Below are 21,604 nucleotides of genomic sequence, written 5' to 3'. Positions count from 1 at the left end.
GAGCCCTTTGGGAACAGGGAACCATTTATTTTTATGCAAGCTGCTTTGTGAACTATTCTGTAAAAAAAACAAAAAAACAATATACAAATATTCTTATTATTCAAAAGAAGAGGAGGAGGCTATACATTGGCCAAGGAGCAGACCTACAAGATTACACAGATTTCAGCACCATCAATGGCTGTTACAACCAGAAGATCCACAGAAAAGACAGCGAGTTGGAAAGCACAATGAACTATGGCCCATGCAGCCAATGTTGAACCTCTAATGAGCAGAGGGTCATTGCAAGCTTATTAATTTGCAACAGGGTCATATCCTAGTGCGAGGAGCAGCCCTGAATAGGAACCTACAGGACTATACTGCAAGACAGCCCCCTATCCCTTTATACGTAATTTAGCATACTGTGACTATTGCCTGTAGTTAAATTATAAGACGTGACAATCATACAAATCCTTCATCTTAGTTTCTATTTTGGAGGCAATTGATGGGTATAAAATTATGAGCAATACAAACAAACAAAGCACACTAGACAAGTTTAAGTATCTACTCTCTCTAAGGCCAGAAACATTTTCTAAATAGCTGAAGCAAGACAACATCTTCGGATTTTGTTTTGGATTTTAAATGTTCTTCTTTATATTTATATCTTGTATGTGTTATACTAATTTTGAGCATTGTAAGCAACCTTGAACTTGTGGAAAGGTGGGTATATATATATTTTTAGTATATAAATAAAATCTATGAGCATAGCTCCAACTGCCTTAAATAAACGCTCCTCTAGATTTTAGAACCCTGTCATAAGCAATATCCATAAAACAGGGGTGTCCAAAGTTTTTGGCAGGAGGGCCACATCATCTCTCTGACACTGTGTCGGGGGCTGGGGAAATAAAGAATTAATTTACATTTAAAATTTGAATAAATTTGCATAAGTTTACATAAATGAATATATTAAAGATGAACTTATATGAATGAATATAAGTCTTGCAATAGCTCAATGCCTATAAGAGGCCTTGCAAAAAGCAAGGCTGGCCTTTCCTTAGCTGCCGCTGCTGCATCACAGATGTGAAAGAGCAAGCAGTGGCGGGAGCTCTCATCCCACAGCTCACACGAGAGGTCAAACAGTCGCCCTCACGCTGAGAGAAGTTGTGTTGGGCCAGTGTGGGCTTCAACAAATCTCCGGAGGCCAGAGGCTCATTGGAGACTGGGGGCTCCCTGAGGGCCGCATTGAAAGGCCTTGAGGGCCGCAAGTGGCCCCTGGGTCGGGGTTTGGGCACCCCTGCCATAGAAGAACTGTCGTGGAAACATGAGGAAAACAGAGAATGTCATAGGGATAGTATCACACACCAGGCCTAACGTGATCTGATTGTCCATGCTCATACCCAACCACACCCAACCAGTTTGCTGCAGCTGCTGCTTTCCTCCCTGTGGGGTGGGTGAGTGGTTGGGAAGAGGAAAACAGCCACTGCTTTTCTTCCTTGCCTGAAGAAAGTTCTTCCTTGTCTGCCTGTCTTTTCTGAGTAGGAGAGTTCTCCTACCATCTCCTGCCCAGAAAAGCCAGGGAGGGAGCAGAGGACAGTTCTTTGCACCATGCAGCTGCAACACAATGGAGAAGTTTTCTCCTCTCCCTCACCCAGTTTCTGAGGATGGATCTGGGGTAGATAGCACATGTGCACCTGCAGGGAGGTCCCACAAAGGCCTTATCCCAAGGACTCTGCCCAGGCTCTCACTGGCCCAGGAATGCAGGCCCCCTTCTCATGCTTTATTTATGAAGTTACCTTTGACTCTTCCTTATGCTGGCATTGGTCGAGTTTATACTAAGGATGATCTGGCATGGCAGGGGGAACTGCAGTGTGAGTTGCTTGTCATATGGTTTGTGATGAATATCACATTACCAAAATGGAATGGAAAGAAGCTATGTCCTAAAATGGAACAAAGGAAGAGATGCAGAGAAGCGGCAGCAGTTGTTTTATGGAGATTACTAGAGATGCAAATCAAATGTCAGGAAACTGCTTCCCAAAACTGATGGCCAACAGAACTGATAGTATAATTATAATTTTTAACAAAATATACTATGTTTCAACAAAATGTATATACACAAAGCAGTTTACATAGCATAATAAATGGCTCAACACTCATTCTGTGCTTAAGTCAAGAACTCCTACTATCAAACATGTTTTTATTCACCCACCGTTGATTCGGTTAATCCACCAACAGACACAGTCAAACCCATGAGAACATGGTATCGATATTCTGGGAAACCCAAAAGCTGCGTGATTCTGGGAAAGGCTTGTGATGGTGCATTCCAGTTGAAAGTTACTGCCTCTGACCTGTGAACAAGAGACAGAAAATGTCTTTCCTAAAGCAAAACAACAGGTAGCACCTAACACAAGCCTGCCTTGCAGGCAGTTGCCCATTTCACCCAAAACTTTGATGAGCTTTGGAATTTCAATCATTTGTTCAAGCAGATAGCTGTTGAAATCAAAGTTGAAAACCTGTGACAGCAAGATTCAAAAGTGCTATTGGCCAAGAAGTAGAACATACATATTTTAAATGAAACATTTTGCAATGTTGTGCTAATTTAATATCCTGCAAGAGCGCATTAACCATATTATACATCTCAAATCAGTATGTTAAAAGTTTAATTTAAAATGTTGGACAAATCATGCTTGAGACGCCAAGTTAAATATTTTCTTATTTTAGTGAGGCCCAGAACACAACTCACACACAAATGTTCACTTCAAAACGGGGGATGGGGGGGGACATGGAGCTGGGAGTCAGCAGGTTGGGAAAGATTTATAGACTATTAAGCAGTTTACATTAAACCTCTGCTGATTCTCCTCTCCCAACCATACCCACTGGAAGTAGCTTTTCCTTTTCAAAACAGGCCATTAAGCTACAGTTACACAGATTTGCTAGTCACCTGTACTTTGAGCTTATTCTTTAAGTTCTCAGTTACCCACTACTACATTATCTATTTTCCTGTGAATCCACTGATATCCATACCCCAAATAAGGGTAGTGGACTACAGGAACCACAGTCAATTTCAAATGCATTTCAGTTTTGCTCCTTTTTATTAACAGAAACAGTTAATATAAGTCACAAAAAGCTAAATTCTGAAAAGGTAGATTCTTTTTAAACATATTCTAAATATACAGAAAATCAAATAAGACCGGCTTTTTACAGATAAAAAACTCGTCATGCAATCTTGAGTCCATTACACATGGGTTACCTTGGGAATATACACTCTAAGTCTTCTCGATTGGGAATGTGTGGAACTGGAGGATTGTCAAAGTAGAGAAGTGTGAGGAACACAGATCCTGCATGGGCTCGAAATCGGTCAATTTTTTCAGCTGATTGTTGAGCTAGGCAGCACATAATCTGCTTGGACCTGAAATTTAGCACACAGAAATCTCAAGTCATTGAGACCTGCATTATTTCAGACAGCACTTCTTGTATGACTAACAAAACCCTTTTGCTAACTCCCCCAAATTAGTCTTCTAGACAGGCCCTGCTAAGAATTTCTTCCCTTCATTCTTTCAGCTGTGTGAAGATACAGACCCATTACTTCAATTGTCCCTGAACTGTGGAATGATTCACCATAAAAGAGCAGACTGTGTTCCTCTCTCCTGGTTTTCAAGAAGAAACAATAAGACATTTAGAGCACAATCCAGAGGGAGTGCTCAGCCGCCAGACCAAGACTGTCGCGAACATGCCGTAAAGCACATTTGCGACTACTCTTGAGCTGGCTAGGCCGGTGAAAGGATGTGCGCCAGCCTGTCTGCACCAAATCCACCCCAGTGCAGGGGTGGGTGGATGGTGGGAGGATAGGAAGGAGGCATTTTTGAACAGGAGGGGTGGAACACTGGGGAGACTGGGCGCGGCTGCAGCACCACAGGCCAAATTCTAACTCCCCCTCCCAGCCAACCCGGCATTACACAGGCTGCTCCGATTTACACCAGCAATTTTGCTGGTGCAGACCTGAGTAGCCCCATAGGGGTGGCTGGGGCATGACATGGGATAAGGGGCAAAATATATCCCCTGACTCCGAGCTGTGCTGCAGCCAGAACCTACCTTGCCCTGGATATAGCGCAGGTCACTCAGCCTGCCTGTTCCAGCACAAGTTAGGGCTGGGCTGTTACTTAGATTGTCTTCTGCACTGTAGGCAAAAAGCTATATCAGGTTTCATTCTGCTGACTCTTTTCAGTATGATTTTTAGAATAATAATTTAATTTTTTATTTTAATTATCACATTGTATTCTTATTGATAGCTGCTTAAAGCATTTGGTCTACAGGAAGTCTAACACTTATAAATGCAGTATTTCTCAGTGCAAAAAAAGAACCAATATCTATTTAAAACATAAAAGACTATTAACGTAAAGCAGTTTAACAAGCAACCAAAAACACAGGCCTATAAAATTGAGGGTCAGAAAATTTTTCCCAAACTTGATGGTGGTTTGATATGAACTTGGAGTGCCGATTCAAAAAATGGCATCCATTTTGCCCTATCACGTCTAGTTTGGGAGATATAGTATAGACTCATTAGTGAATGGTTCAAACAGCTTCCTCATGAGGAAGCCATGGTGTAGGCTTCCTCATGAGGAAGCTGCTTGAACCATTCACTAAAGAGGCTATGCCGTGTCTCCAAAACTAGATGTGACAGGGCAAAATGGATGCCATTTTTGGAATCAGCACCCCAAATATACCCAGGAATTGGTGTAATGTTTAAGGAAGCAAAATGTGTGTTGGCCTATGTAATCAGAAACTGCAATCAGCATTCTCTGAGCTCACAACAGAAGCAGGACAAGTTATACTTGAATTTTTTCACTGACACTTATAGGGACATTCGCATCCTAAAGAGGCATTACTGAAGCTATATTGCTGATCACCTAACTATGCAACAGGGAGACAACAATAAATTGCAAAGTACATACACAGTTGCGTCTATTAACTCTGGTTCATTCTGTGTTAGCAATAGGGTCACTTCCATTAAACTGGTCATAGCAGCTTCTCTCACCCTGTAGAAGTAAACATAAAAACCAAATTCCCATTGTTAATTTCTAGTCTCAAATGGACAAGCTTTGCATGCACATCACTATCCCCACTTCAGTGGTATATTTTTCAAGATAGAAACAGTGCAGAAACAGAAACAGGACAAGAACAAACATCCCCCTTTCATGGGTTCTCTTGTTCTGGTGAGTATTGCTAGCTCATGTAGAAATTTTAGAAAGGCACTTCCAGCTAGAAGGGCATTTTAGCATTTGCAAGTTAGGGCTGCAGTCTTAATGCTTCTAGCCCTCATAAAAAAATTAAATAACCTCATTAACAAAAACAAAGACAGTTGATGGGATTTCACATATATCTTGTATAGTATTTTACTGTTCCAACCATTCTAGTCATTTAACAACTACAATACAATACAATAGAAATAGGTTAATCACATTTGCCAAAGTACGGGTAAGTCTGAAGTCTGAACAGCAGGAAACACAATTTTAAATCTTGCTACAAAGCACTCTTCTTTAAAAAGCATTACATAATTACAGGCTATGGTTACAGTAGTGGTACAGTACAAGCGCTGCCACAGAATCAAATGTTTAACTTGCTCAGATTTAATCAGATTTGGTGCCTTTAAATATAACCTTTACATACTATGCATACTATATGTGCTTTAAATGCACACATTTAATGCACCCCAAATTTTGTAATCAGAACCTTATGGAAGAACTTTATGTGTATGTATCTATTAAGCTTACATAATTTCTTCTAACTCACAGTTCAAGACGTTACAAGAATTTGTCATTTGTTGATGAATGAGAAGAGGAAAACATATGGAAACCAAAAATAAGTGAAGTAAGGAAAACTTAAGCTAGAGGTCACAGAATAGTAGATGTGATGGCATTGTCAATCCCTCTGGCTTCTGAGGTTTTCCCAGGCACTTCCCACACATTTCCAATTTTGTTTTCATAACTTGCCTTTTAAAAATAACAGATGGATTTTGAAGGATGATTACTGAAAGGCAGATCCCAGAATAACTTTTCTCTCTCCCTCACTCATGCGCGCACACACACAAAATATGTAATAAAGAAGGCCTACAGAGTATCTGAAAACTAGAAGATCTAAATGACTACAAAACCTGAGCAAACCAGAAAGACTCTACCTGTTGACTAAAAATGTATAAAGTGACATGGAGGGCTTGCTTGAAGAGACTGTTAAGAAGTTGCAGTTCCTTTACTGAAAAGGCCCTAGAAGATTCCACATCCCAAATATACAGAGACAACAGGAAGGCATGCCTGGTAAATCTTAAAATTTAGAGATCATAAGCCATACATTTGTTCATACATGTAAGCTAAAGCTTGGTACATACATGCAATGTTTCCAAGGAGTGTATAGTTTATTGAAGGTTAATTCTAATCTGCTTTGGTAACAAGTGAGAACAGTTGATGTTAATTAAGCCAGATGCTGAAAGAGGCAAAGGATAGTACTGCAAGAGCAGCCTTATAAATATGCACTGAAGAATGAGGAAGAGGAACCTTTTAATGGATTAATGAATGCAACTTTTTTTAAAGTGTTCAACTCAGCTCACTTCCTATAAAATACTATTATGCTAGAGCCCTCAGAGCAATGTGTTGCTTTCCAAGATAGTTACGTAATTCATTCCCAGAAGATCCACCTGTATTTCACCACAACAAGCCCTTTGTAATTGTGCACTTCTTCCAAGGTCAAAAAAAGGTGAATGCATATGAAATCTTAACTTGGATGGACAAGTGTTTTAATAGAAAAGTAGGCTACTAAAGGGAAAAAAATATATAAGCTGCATCATAGCAGTTCAACAGTCTTTCACCAAAGAATACTTTTTCCTTTTTTCATATTGCATCTTGCTATCTAGGCATTCATATTTAACACCTGTAGACAGTTTGGACAAGTCCCAACAAACATTCTGTCAGAAGGAATGTTAAGTTTGCATATGGAAAATACAGTTGGTTAACTTTCCCACAAATCCTTTTCAAAAAAGAATGAGGTTTTCTTCATGTAGAAATGCAGTTCCTTCCTACACCTCTTCAACTTTGCCAATTCCCAAGAGTTATCAGTGCCAGGCCTTCTCAGACTCTTTGATAGGCCCCACAATGCATTTGGCCAAAGGAGGGGGCCAAGTTTGCTCATCTTGCCCTGCAGCCATTGTGAGGGCTTGTAATGTGCTCAAGAGATGAACATGATAAGAACATTTCTCCTGACTCCACAAGACTAAGAGGAAAGGTTGAAGGAACATGGTATGTTTAGCCTGGAGAAGAAAAGCTAGAGAGAGAGTATGATAGCGCTCTTCAAATATCTGAAGCGCCGTCAAATAGAAGAAGGGACAAATTTGTTCTCAACTAGATCCAATGGGTACAAACTGCAAGAGAGGAGATTCTGGCTGGACTTCAATAAGAAATTCTTGATAGTCAGAGCAGTTCAGCAGTGGAAAAGATTGCCAAAGGAGGTGGTTGAAGTCTCCCACACTGGAAAACTTCAAGCAGAGGCTCAATAGGCACCCACTAGAGATGCTCTAGGACATCGGTTTTCAAACTCTCTCGGAGTTTGAACTGCTCTAAGTTCTTGCGGGTGTGGGGGAGAGGCAGTGGGGGCAGGGGGCTGCAGGGGCTTGGCTGTATTTATCAGAGCCTGCTGCAGCCTCCTGGGGGTGCCGGGAGCCCTGCGCGACCAACTGCAGGGCTCCCCGTAGCTGAAGAAGTAAAAGTGGAGCGATCATACTCCACTTCCAGTTTTGCAGAGGAGGGGCAGACTCTTTGATAGGGAAGTCACTCCACTTTCGCTTTCTAAGCTTCAGGGAGCCCTGCAGCCTGTCGCACAGGGATCCCCACACCCCCAGGAGGCTGCAGGAGGCTCTGGTACAGCCAAGTCCCTGCAGCCCCTGAGCGAAGCAATCCTGGGGATCACGTCTCTGCCTCCTCGCTGCCCCCGCCCCTTAAGGGGGAAGACTACGGCCCTCAGTAGTATAAAGTAGACATAGCTATAAAGTATATAATATAAATGTACAGTATATCATATGTCCATAAGAGCACATGTGTGCACACACCAGTCTTGAGAATATAATATAGACCAGGGGTGCCCAAACCCTGGTCCTGGAGCCACTTGCGCCCTCTGGGGCTCCCAATCTGGCCTGCAGGGAGCCCCCATTTTCCAGTGAGCCTTTGGCCCTCTGGAGACTTGCTGGAGCCCATGCTGGCCCGACATAGCTGCTCTCAGCGTGAGGGCGACTGTTCAACTACTTGCATGAGCTGTGGGACGAGAGTTCCCTCCACTGCTTGTTGTTTCATATCTATGATGTGGCAGCGGCAGCAAAGGAAATGTCAGCCTTGCTTTGTGCAGGGTCTTTTATAGACCTTGAGCTACTGCACAAGGTCTTTTCAGCCACACTAGACGCTGTTCCAGAACCACCTTTCAGAGCGCAATACCATAGTCTTTCGAGACTGAAGGTTGCCAACAACAACTGCACAACCTTCATTCATATAAGTTCCATCTCTAATATATTCATTTATGTAAATTTATTCAAATTTGAAATGTAAATTTTTTTTTCCTGGCCCATCTCAACAGGCACCTGACCATGAATGGCATCCATCAGTCAGATTTTTTTCCTGAAAAAAAATAATTCTTTTTTCAAGTTAGCTTGATTCGTGATCAATTTTCTGACTTTGTTGCATGTGTTATGTCAAAAGGATACTTTGGTTTTTTGTACCAAAACTATAGCAACTCATTTGCTTTTAAAATAATATGCTGAAGTCTTGTTTATAAGAGGTGGTAACAAAAATAGGAGAAGTCAAAAAACTTCTTGCAGTTTATACAACTGCACCCTCTGCTGGTCAGTTACTAAACTGTGACAGCAAAGGAGTCAATCTATCTTTTGAGACGAATAAAAAGAAAATTTTAAAGTAGGAAGTAAAAAGATGGAAGAGTTCATGACTCTTTAAGCTTCCCATCTAAGGAAGATGACCTATGCAACAAGCTTTCTAACTCCCATGAATGGCACCCATCAATCAGATACATTGTAAGAGCCTAGCTATGAAGCTCTTGCAGTTTAAGATTTTAATTTTGTATAATACCATTTTTAAAAAAGAGTTGAAATGGTACCTGATTACAGAATCATACCACCACTTTACGTTTTGCTTGGACTGCAGATCACAGAAATGGAACATTAATCTTGAAAGACCAAACAGCTTACCATGCTCCAACATCACCCCGACTGTCTGTTGTATAATCATTCATTCCATCCAGCAATATGTTGTATATCTCTGCAACATTATCTCTGCACACAAATTCAGTTGGTGATCCTTCCCCTTTCACCCCTACTGACAGGCAAACCCTGCAGGAAGAATACAAATACATACATCCAGAAATGAATAATGTGGCATATAATCTTAGGATATGCAACGTTTGTGTATTAATAGCAATGAGAACTCTGTAAAGATAATCTGTAAAGAACATACTGAAAAGATACTGCTATCTATCAACAGACATGAAATCCACCTTTTAACTGATGGTAGCCTAAAACTGTAGACCATTGCAAGTGATTGTCTAAGTCTGTAAAACTTGATTGTTGCTTTTTGGTAATACATACTAGTTGTGTATAATTAACTTCTGGTCACAAGATAGCAGTGAGGGTGGACTAGATGAACTATCTGGCTAAATCAGTGTTGGAAAACCTTTTGGGCTCAGCATGTCAAAAATTTGGAAAATGTCTAACTTGACTCTGCTAGTGTGTCACCCCCCTCCCCCCAGAACAAAAAAGAAATAGTTATTTACATATTTATTTATTTAAAAAATACAGTCCAGTCATGTGTGGTGCTATGCATTCTATAAAGAAACATCAAACAATTAGAAAAATGAAATACATGTAAAACAAACTCAGTTGTTGGATATTGGTGAAAACTGGTGCATCACACAAAACACTGTGGTGTTCACCTTTCACATGTGTGTCATATGTTCTCTATCACTGGGCTAGATGGACTAGATAAACTATCTTTATCAAAGATTGTATCAAAGAAAGTGTGTCTGGAGACAGGTTTGCCTGCACCTGAGTGAAACTTGCTCCAATTGAGAAGTCAGGTCAAAGTTAGCAGCTTTAAAAGAGGCGAGCTTAATGGATTTTATTGGGCTAGAAGCTGCAGTACCAGTAATGCTGGCTTGCTGCTGTGGCGATGCTGCAGTGAGGCAGAGAAAATGCCAGAGGTTCCTGCTGCTTTTAAGCTACCTCAGTTGTGCAGGGATCTGTGGTCAAGTTCCTGATTCAAGACTCAAAGAGTGCTATATGTTGTAAGTCTTGATGTACTATGGAAACCATTACTGAAGATGAAATCAACCTTTGATTTCTACGTTTCCAAGCTAGAGACTGTCTCTCCCTGAAACCTGTGTGGAAGAAGGCATGATTCTGGAAGAGAGGTCTTGGGAATGTAACATTAAGGGGGTAGAGTTTGGATGCACTTCAGTTTGGCCATAAACACAACCTCAAACCATGACAACAGTATGGGACTAGCAAGTCATGTCATGGCCAAGTTTGAATTTTTTTGCCCCCTTACCAGACTGGCTACTAGACAGGATTGATATTTTTAATCCACTTCACAGCTGAATCACTGGTCACAACTGGCAGGTGTTCTATGGGAAGGAGGTGTATTATAGCTTGGTGAGCATCCCGAGGCACTCAAGAGGATTCCAGACCACCTTAGAGAATAAACTAGGGCTGAGAGCAGAGATAAACATCCCAAATTCTGAAGGGCTTAGGGCCGAAGAGGTGGAGTTGAAACAGGATTAGTTAGTACCCATTGCAAATGATTATTCTGAATGTTATGTATTTGAATAAAGTTGTTGTTTGATCCAAATTAATGCCTCTTGTTTTTTTTTTGGGGGGGGGGGGAGCTCCATCTTTCTAAGACAGACATTCTTGATACTCAAATGCAACAATACCTGTTCCAGATGAAGCCGACAGCCTCAAAGGCTGATTAATTATCTCTTAAAAGAAGAATTCAAAATATTCTTTCATTATCCAATGAAGATACAAAAACTACAATCAAACTTTCAAGCACCACTGCTTTATTTTGAAATAAGATCCTGCAAATGCCTTGCCAAAAATCCACAGGATGATTACAGACTTAAACCAAAGTCAACTTAGTCAACTTTCACTGTTTTCATATATTCCAGAAAAGTATAAAGTCATATGCAAAGCAAACTGTCAAACATACTTTGCAACTGCTTTTAGAGCATCCCTTCTGGATTCAGCGAAGCTCACATATTTGGGTGAAATGCTAGCGACCTTCTTTAAACCTTCTAAAACCTGGAACAAGAGACGGCAATTAATATTTTATTAGCCTTTCTTCTGATGACTTATCTCCAAAATTGTGGAGGCTAAAGCGGCTTGGGAAAGAGGTTATAGAAGAAAAAATCTCACACCCACCCCTTCCACACAGATGACAGAAAGGGAAATGGAAATCCCATATTTGCCACTGAACATCTAGTTCTAACCTAAATTCATCATTTATCTGTTTAGATAACAGTTTTAGAATGCAGGGATGATCTCATGCAAGCCTCTTGATACTGCACCATTAATATAATTTATTTCCCAAGCAGTGGCATAGCTAGGTCATTTGACACCCAGGGTTCATAAATTTTTGTCACCTCATGCACCATAATTATTTAGTTATTTAATTATTAAATAATTATTTCACTTTTTTATACCACCTTCCTCTAAGCAGCTCAGGGTGGTGTACATAGTTCCTCCCCTTATTTTATCCTCGCAACAACCCTGTGAGGTAGGTGAGACAGAGATAATAATAGTCATGACATGAGACGAATAATAATAAGGGCCAGAAAATAAATGCAGTGAATATTTTCTCACAAGCAATTTATTTATTTATTTATAGTATTTCTATCCCACCTTTCTATCCCAGCAAAGGGCACTCAAGGCAGCTCACAAATAAAATCATATTAAAAACATAAAATATATAAATATGTATAAAAAGACAATTAAAAACAATAAAACACAACAAAATCTGGATCCCGAGATTGAAATACGTTAAAAAATGGATGAAATTCTGCATCAAATGGTATATAACATGATGGCATTATTCCTAAAGCCAGAATTTCCATAACTTTGGTCACTAGGGTGTCACCCCCCCCCCAAGGACGTCTCATTGGTTCATTTTGAGTTCTGGCAGTGGTTCCCAAACTTTTAGCACTGAGACCCACTTTTTAGAATGACAATCTGTCCAGGACCCACCAGAAGTGATGTCATGGCTGGAAGTGACATCATCAAGCAAATTAAAATAATTATAAATAATTAAATCAAACAAAAAGAAATAATTAAATAATGGGAAGCCAGCCCTGCTCCACCAAGTGAATTGCCTCTGTATCCTGCCTGCAATAACACCTCCCCCCACAAATAAATCAGTGAGATTTTCAGTCCTCCCCAGTGCCCACCTAACAGCTCAAGCCTGTGTTTTATTCTTTTGGGGGGGGGGGTGTAGCCTTCTGGAGCATTTGTTGAGCTCCACTTTCATCAGATCAGGACCATGCTGCTAGCCTTACATTACCCTGTGCCCAACTTGACCAGGAGCCAATGCATGGTTGCTTACTCGCAAGTAAACACAGCCATGTGACTTAGGGCACAATCCTAACCCCTTGTGTCAGTGCTTTCTAACAGTGACTTAACAGCAGTGCAGCTCTGATGTAAGGGAACAAACATTCCCTTACTTTGAGGAGGCCTCTGTGAGTGCCACACAATTACAGGATGCAGCACACGTCCCATTGGCACTGCTATGCCAGAAAGTACTGACATAAGGGGTTAGGACTGCGCCCTTAGTTTCGCTTTCCATAGGGCTCAATACATTTATCAGCTTGGAAGGAGGTACCTCCTTCTCGAGTGTTTTGGGGGGGGGCCTGTGTCCATCAGATCAGGACCATTCTGGTGTCACTGGATTCCTCTCGGGTTGCCCTTTCCAAAGGACTATGGCATGTTCACCTACTCACGAGTAAATGCACAATATGGCCCAGATTCACTTTCCACAGGGATCCATGCATTTTTTGTTTTCTGGTTTTTTGGCCATAACTTTTGATAGAAAGCAGATATTTCATTCTGGTTTTTTAATTGCATTCTGCTGGAAATTCTGCATCCAACAGCATATAGCATGATGGTATTATTCCTAACCACTGCAATGTTAGTGATTTTGACCACTTGTGGTGTCACCCCTCTTAAGGGCAGACTGCACACCCCCCCCCGCCCCTTGCTAGCTATGTTATGCGTTTTGCCTGTTATGCGTTTTACTTCTCTGAAATATTATTTTTTATTTTCCACTCAAAGTGTTGTCTGAGATTTGTAGATGTAATCAAAGGTAACAAAAGATCTCACATTTATATTTAAATATCAACATGCTTCCTTTGCTACAGAAAAATACTGTAGACCACTGATGAAGAGCTTGCCCTTGGAACATTACAAGGAGCGTTCATGTATATTACAGAAGGACAATATGAAAGAAAACTATGGCAGTCTTCCACTGGTCTTGATTGGTGATATCCCATTGTCCATTATTTAGTTATATATCCTTCATACTCCTGTTAGTTACACATTTGCCCACTAGCAAAGGATGTGTAAGTTTGCCTACAGTAACCCATTAGAAAGCAGAGATGTGAATGTCCCTCAACACAAAGTTGATCATCTTAGCTCCATACATTTCAGACCACATACATCAATGATACTATGAGTGCTAGAGGTTTGATTATAAAAAGCAATAACAGTACCCATTATTATACATTTAATTTAGCAGTCAGGTTTAATTCAAATATTCTTTCAAGCACTTACAAAACTATAAACTTCAGGGTTAAAGACTACATTTTAGCTCACCTCCTGGAGCTTGCCTCTTAAAAGAAATCGAGGAAGGGCACCCAAAGCTAGGGAGAAGCCACAACGAATCATTTCCTCAGGGCTTTGAAGGTTTGAAATGTATTGCTTCACCAGGTTATCTAGAAAAATAAAGTAGTCACAATATCCATATATTATAACTGACAGAAGTACTATGGGCGGAGGGGAACAAACCCTAAAAAAATGGCCTTCTAGAGCCCCAAAACTTGCATAAACAAGAATTCCTGAGAGACAGACCTCAAATTATCACAATGTTTTGCTATGTTTCAATAAAATTCATCAAATAAGGACATATATGCAGTGGTTCCATCCTTGGTCAAAGTATTTACTATGATGCTTTATTAGCAAAAGCTTTTGCAGTTATGATTAGCTCTGAAGGGGAGGGGGAGGGGCCACTTTACACCAGTAGCCAGACCCCCTCTCCAGGAACACCAGTGATGTATTTTGCTTAAGAAATATTAAATTGTGGGATTCTCCCATTTTAATTCTGCTTGAGGGCAGATTCAAATAATCACTGTGCACATGCCAGCCACCTGAAACCAATGTGCATGTGAACTCTCAGCTAGTTACCAGTTACCATCAGGCATATGAAGCTACCACTGTGATCAGAATGAGGCTGTTTGCACACCATTGTTCACCCCATTTCAGTGGTCTGTAAATTCTGCATATGGCAGCAGTTGGACATTGCTGGCTGGGTACAGACAGCCACTGTGTCCTGTTTGTATAAATAAGATTTAATTACACCAGGAGAAGCTCAAACAGGTTTTGGATGTGGCTTTTTTTTCCCTTTAGAGAAGTTCTCTTCGATAGCATCTGAATCATTTAAAAGTTCCAAACTACAGGGGCATATATAAACACAGGAGCCTGAAGACACAGTGACACCCTATTTCTGCTTAAATGTTTTCTGAGAACACCCTAGATAATGAGATTGCAGCAGCACTGATACTAATTTCAAAGACATTCACTTAGTAACAAGTCACCAAATTAAAAGGTGGCAGAAAACTAACCAGAGGATAGTTCTTGATAAGCACCCAACAATGCCTAGCAGAGCATAACATGACAGGTGCCCCTGAGAATCAAAGCATGAGAACAGGATACAATTTATCCAGTCTACATTATTAATTTAACAAAACTAATGGCTACAAGCTAAAGTGTTGAAGAAAAAACACTGAAACAAAGAAGAAAAAAACAATTAACAGGCAAGAGGGCGCATAAACTATAAATAGAAAGGGTGTGACATGGGAAAGATTATTCAATATAAAAAGGAAATATAATTACAACTACATGGGAATTTTTCTTCTCACTGTCCAGTGGTGAAGGTGCAAGCTAGGCCTTCACTCTATTGTTAAATTCCATAGCATCAAGCTCTGCAGGTCGACTATCATGCCTGGTAACAATGAGAAGCCAAGTATGAATGCTGTTTTGCTTATTGAAGCGTATGGGCACAGGCTTTTTATCACTGGTGAGAGAACGCCTGTAAATCTGTTCAGATCAGACTACTGAAATTGGGATGCCACTTCCTGTCCGCAATCTCACTTCCACAAACCACACTCCTTTAATTCCAGTTCCTAAGATACTGGGGAAGGGAAAAAGGACAGCACATATGGCAGTGTCTACATAATATGATATAAAGAATGTGGCTGGATACCAACTAGGTATTGACATTTGCTGATTTTTGCGACTTGCAATTTTGAATGGATGTTGCACGATCATGTCCATCTAAAATTTTTTAATGTAAAAAGCTCTGATCTTTGTACACTTCCTATGAAGTACTGTTTTTATTAAATTTCTATCTAATCTCACAGGACAACACACAATTTGTCTCTGAAATGTAAATAGCTAATCTTTATTAATTTCAATGTGCTAAACATGAAAATGGCAATGAAATCTGGCGATTGGCTCTAATTTAGGAGAAACTAAACACTCTGCATACATAGGTGGTGGAAAAGGTGCAGACATTTACAAGTACATGTCTTTTGTGTCTATTGTGTCTGTCTATTGTGTCTATTGTGTCTGTCTATTGTGGATCTCTCACAAACTTCAGCCAATTTTTCATTTCCATTGTCATATTTGGGTTCAGCACCTCAAAACTGATAAGAAATGACTAATTTAATCTTGGGGTATGACCTTTGTAAACATTCGCTGTCCAGTGTTATTTATGGGAATGTCTTAAACAACCCACTGAAACGATTGCAAGGTTTCATCTTCAAACAGCACAGAATTAAGGGCGGTGAAGGCAGCAGATACGGCAGTGGGTTTAATTCAAATGAAAACTGGGAGTGGTAATTTGTTAGGGACATTACAAACAACATTGTCCAATGCATGTGCGAATCAGAATTCTTTCGTTTCTTCAAGACATTTCCCCAGCAGGAGTAAGCAATACATTTTAACTACCATCAACTCCAATTAAGTGCATCTTAAAAGCCTCCACAACTGGGCCGATCCTGAGAAGCTGCTAACCACTTTAGTGTTTATGTAAGTGCTATCTTTGCCTCTATTGAAATTTTTCTAGCTAACAACATCACTATAGGTTATCCCTTAATGAAGACAGAGACAAAACTGGTGAGTCATTACCTTGTTGAGCTGGATTTGCTCCTCCCTCTTCAATGCAATAATATTCATTACACAGAGCAGCTAATGCAGAGATTGCGGATTCCTAAAACAAAGGCAAAACTCTATAAGAATTTTTTTTTTTTCAAATTGTACTCTAAAGAAGTAAATAGTTATTTTGCCGAAAAAAGGAAGTACCTAAATCTCTTTGTATTCATTTAGGGCTCACTGACACAGCCACCACATCTATGTCATTTTCCTTGAAGAGGGAGCTTCCATATGGTTGTGCTTTGTTTAATTATTTCCTATGCATCTATAATAGGTGCTATGACAGCATCTATGACAAGTGCTTTCAGTTCCATATAAGTTTAAAAGTTAAGTTTTCTCTCTGATATTTCAATTATGTAGTCCAAAACTTTTTGAAAATATGGAATTACTTCATTCATACCTAAAATGAAGGCAGCCTCCCATTATTTCTGTTCTTTCACAAGTCAATTTCTATTGCATGGAAATACATGCTAAAAATGATACTTTTACAACCTTAAATTCTCCTGTCACATGTTACACAAGAAAGTTCAGCAATTACCTCTAAAAGAAATAGGTAAAACATAACAATGAAAATGCTTGCTTTTGAGAATTATGTTCAATAAACACAGGAAATAACAATAAGCACCATACTTTTATTTGCTGCCTTGCATTGCTGGAAACAAGGTGAAGATTCTGTAAACTGTCATTTATCAGCCACTGCCAGCCATCTGGAGGGGAAAAACCATATTTGGTAGTACACTTGTTACTTAATATTCAATATTTGTCTATTCTTATTTTTAACTCCAAATTAATATAAATCAATTAATGATTAAGAATAATAATTTATTAGAATAATGATTAGATTAGAATAGAATTAGATTAGATCTAATTCTAGATTAGATCTAGAATTAGATCTAATCTAATTAGATTAGATTAGATTAGAATAATAATTTTATTCTAAATTAAATGAACAGATTTTTAAGAGATTTCTGTAAGTCTTCATAGCAGTTTTTTTACCCAGAGTTACACTTGATTTTAGAGCTAAGTTATTTATTGCATGCTTTATTTCAATTTATTTCACCATCCAGTTACACAAAAGGTGCTTCCAGCAATAATATTCTATATATATCGTGTGTATGGCAGAACAAGGTGCAGGGCACAAAAGGATTTTGGGTTGAGTGATATTGCTGCCACTGCCACACCCTCTACTGTCTCCATTACATTCCATAGTAACCCCCCCCCCCAAACATCCTGCTGCAATTATATTCTACAGCATCATGCTGCCAGTGACAAAAGGAAGTAACAGGCAGAATTACTGGGTCAATTACAACCATATCAGGAAAGTACAGCCCTAAACAACAGCCTTTAACAATAGGAAACAGGAGCATCAATGTCAGCCACACTTCTTAAGGCAAGGGAAATCAACACAACTATGCCCTGGAATTGGGCTATCATCTCCAACAGACAGGATATAGTTGAAACAACCTACCAATAATGGGGTCTTCTCTAAAAGGCATTTTTGAAAGTGACAACTTTTCAATTAAAGTGCAAACTAGAAAACAAAAAAAAATTACATCATTTCTGAAGACATAAAAAAATACAGTTCTTTGTTGGTATATTTCTCTGAAGTCCGTGGAACTTGTATACAGATATTCTGACTCACAGTTGCAGCTCATGCAAATACAACTGTTAAATTGGTATTGTTACACATCATGTACTTTGGATGCTTAACAATTAGCACAGAAAGAATTCTAATGAACATTCTAACACTAAAAATGTGAGCTATACATTACTATACAGGTGCAGCCTATTTATTCATGGATTTTTTTATCTGTGGATTGGTCTCAACGCCAATGTCGTGGGGGGAACTGAAAGTCGCACACACCTTTGCCTTCTTTGCCCTGCTGGCATCTCGATCTGTTTCCAGGCAGCCCAAAACACTGCAAAAAGGCTCCACCTCGCCCAGGCAGGGAAATAGACCTGGAGCCCTGGAAGAGGTTCCCCTTGCAAGGAACAGTAACATTCCTGAAGCCCCTGGGCCAGCAAAGAGGCTGAAGAGGGGAAGGGGGGGTCGAAAATCTCTGTAGCCAGAACATGTGCAGCAAGGTGGAGCTCTCTCTCTCTCTCTCTCTCTCTCTCACACACACACACACACACAGGGACAGGTGTGGTAGCAACAGAGGGGATTGCTTTAAAAAACCCAAGGAGTGTTTGCCAAATCCCCCCCCCCCATTGAGATGGTGCAGGCAATCACCAACACAAGCAACCCCCCCCCCATGGTGCAGACTATCACAGACACAAGCAAGCCTTCCCACCAAGCAAAGCATGAGATATAGCCTATAATCCTCTCCACACTTTCCTGGGAGTAAGCCCCATTGACTACAATGGGGCTTACTTCTGAGTAGAAACGCATAGGGCTGGACTCTTAAAAGATCAGCATCCCAACTGTGAAAGAAGCTGGGCAGCTAGCAACAGGGAGGGATGAGTATGAAGGGGGAGGCAGGAGTGGGAGGAGAGGGGATTGTTTTAAAAAACCCAGGGAGTGTTTGCCAAATCCCCTCCCCCCGATGATGCAGACTCTCCTGCTCAAGCAAGCCTTCCCAAGCAAGCCTTGGGAAGCCTTGGAGAGACAGGTGAGGGTGAGCAGAGGGCCGGACTGCAAGTCCCATGCTCTGGGGCAGAGGAGCTTCCATGATGGCGGCGGCCAGGGAGGGCTGCAGGAGCGGCAGTAGCAAAGAGGAGAAGGATAACCTACAGTGCTGTTGGGAGGTTTCCCAAGCAAGCTCAGGATCCCACCTGTGAAAGGAGGGGGAGGTGGGGGAAGGGGAGGGGATTGATAACAGCTGCCTTAGTTTCCTTCCATCTGGAAGTGTCAGGCTACAGCCTATTTTCGTAACTCTATGGGATTTAGCAGAATGCGTTTTTTGTTAATCGCGCCAAGTCACGGAATGGAACTAACACAGATAAATAGGCTCTACCTGTATAACCAAAGTTACTCTCCAAACACCCACAATAACAGTTGCATATAGAGACACCAAACTAAACCTCCACATGTGTTCATTGCAGTGAAGCATTTCTTAAATTAAATCAATGAGAGACTTCTTGAGAAGGAAAGCACAGAAGCAAAGCTCCCTTTTGCCATTGGAGCCCCCAGATGAGTAATAAATAGAAGCTTATGCTCCTAAAAACAGTTATGGGGAGGCGGCAGTACACCTTGATACAAATCAGGGCAGAGAATAGGGTAGGCCTATTCAAGCTTTTTCCCCACCATGAACCAAGAAGATGAAAGAACTAAAGATGAGAACTATCAATAACACAAACAGCATACAGATCTCTTTTGGTGGACTACAAAGAGGGCCTTCAGAGATTATTAAGAGCCCAATCCTGAACAGTGCATGCTGGCTTAGCATTTGCAAGCCTAAACATGTTTGCAAGGCTTAGCGCTGGCCAAACACCAGAACTAGCCCAGCAGCAGCTGGCACTGGGCTAGCATCAGTGGAACACTAGTGCTCCACCACTCCGCAGTGACCCGAACCACCAGGCAGTTGAAAGTTAGGTGCGGGCATGGGGGGAGGCGGGGGAAGGGCGAGGAGGAGGCATGCTTGGGGAGGACATGGGGCAGGTGGGAGGCCAGACCAGTGGAGCTGAGCTCCACTGGATTCTGAGCTCTGTCAGGCAGCACAGCTGACATGGAGGCTCTCAATTCTACGGCAGCCCAAGGGTTGCCACAAAATCAAGTAGCCCCATTGAGGGGCTACTTCCCTTACCTGGGGGAAGGAGACGAAACTCTCCTTCCCCCGAGGAGCCGCTGGCGGCCGCCTTGGTGTGCACTGGATGCCATGGCAGCCATTTTGGTGCCACGGCAGTCCCAGCAAAATGGGCAGTTTAGGATTAGGCTATAAAACAATAATCCAAGTGCTAGAAATGGAAAGGGTTGCCTGCTAAAGGAGGAAAAAAACATCCCTCTAGAGCAGTGGTTCCCAAACTGTGAGTCATGGCTCCCTGGGGATTCACAGAAACCAGCCAGGGGAGCCTTGGAATCCTTGCAAATAACCCGCTGCCCTATACAGTATATAGGATTGTAGCCCTAATGGTGACTGTAGCCCTAATGGTCCAGTAGGTCAAGGGAGCTGCCAGTTGAAAATGTTTGGGAATCACTTCTCTAAGGCCAAAGCTAGTTACCAACTGAACTCTACCCAAGGCCCCACTCCTTGTTTTGCAGTTATAAAAGGGAAAACTGGCTTGCTGGTGGCTGCTGGAATAGTGCCAAAGAGCCCAGCCAATTTGGGACCTGTTGGTGTTTTATCTGTGTATTTGAGTTTCTGGGTAGGGATGCTTTATTGAATAGGGACTTTTTGAAAGAGCGAGGGGAAACATGAACTCCACTTGCAGGATCTTAACATGGGACTCACTTTCCAAGTAAGTTTATTGCTAGCATACTTAAGAAATCAGAATGAAAAAAGCACAGAATCCATGGTCATGTAATATGAACATATAAATTAAAAACAGCACCAACATACATATGTCAAGTAACATACCAGCTGATCTCATTAGCTCTCCACCTAAACCACTGAAAAAACAAAAGGAAAAATATATCAACTGAAGAACTAAACTTATTTTCAATCCTTTGCAGAACATGAGGAACAGAGGTAAAAAATAGTATGATTCTAAGCTTTCATGTCTTGTCAAAATCCACCTTAGTGGATACAATGCATCAACTCTGTCTTATTTTGCTTCTTGTTTATATAAAATGTGTTTTAGCTACAGGCAACAAATTAATGGGTGCTACATGGACGGCAGCTATGACATCATTTTTACCCTCTACAACAATTCCCATTTCAACTTTTCCTTCAGTGCTCCTAATCAGCTAATTGAATAGAGCCCATAAGATGGTATTCAAACCAATTGTTCTCATTCCACTAAAAGACAGAGATTATGTGGAAGCATTCTGAAGTGCAAATGCACCTATGGCTCGTATATCGTCAATGATGCTGGGAAAGATATAGAGGCTTTGGTATAACAAAAGGGGCTTGGGGGGAGGGAAGTATTAAATTATTTAGAGTATTTCTAGACCACCTCTTCAACAACAATGTGGAAATTTCAGTGGTTCCCAATAAAATCAGTTTATAGGTG

General features: G+C 40.8%; 1 protein-coding gene across 2 annotated transcripts in view; it reads right to left on the bottom strand.

The window, feature by feature from the left end:
• Positions 1 to 21,604, bottom strand: part of TBCD (tubulin folding cofactor D) — a 166,445-nt gene that overhangs the window by 17,433 nt on the left and 127,408 nt on the right. For both annotated transcript variants that reach the window (XM_066618583.1, XM_066618584.1), the window contains exons 24-33: positions 21,010 to 21,041; positions 17,961 to 18,023; positions 17,123 to 17,199; positions 16,469 to 16,550; positions 13,877 to 13,995; positions 11,223 to 11,314; positions 9,209 to 9,349; positions 4,926 to 5,009; positions 3,224 to 3,382; positions 2,183 to 2,321 (exon numbers count right to left, since the gene is read on the bottom strand). In XM_066618583.1, coding sequence (XP_066474680.1) covers positions 2,183 to 2,321; positions 3,224 to 3,382; positions 4,926 to 5,009; positions 9,209 to 9,349; positions 11,223 to 11,314; positions 13,877 to 13,995; positions 16,469 to 16,550; positions 17,123 to 17,199; positions 17,961 to 18,023; positions 21,010 to 21,041 — 988 coding nt within the window. The remainder of the gene's footprint in view (positions 1 to 2,182; positions 2,322 to 3,223; positions 3,383 to 4,925; positions 5,010 to 9,208; positions 9,350 to 11,222; positions 11,315 to 13,876; positions 13,996 to 16,468; positions 16,551 to 17,122; positions 17,200 to 17,960; positions 18,024 to 21,009; positions 21,042 to 21,604) is intronic.

The sequence above is a fragment of the Tiliqua scincoides genome, chromosome 2 (genome assembly GCF_035046505.1).
Source record: "Tiliqua scincoides isolate rTilSci1 chromosome 2, rTilSci1.hap2, whole genome shotgun sequence".
Lineage (NCBI taxonomy): Eukaryota > Metazoa > Chordata > Lepidosauria > Squamata > Scincidae > Tiliqua > Tiliqua scincoides.
This window is presented reverse-complemented; position numbering and strand designations above follow the sequence as displayed.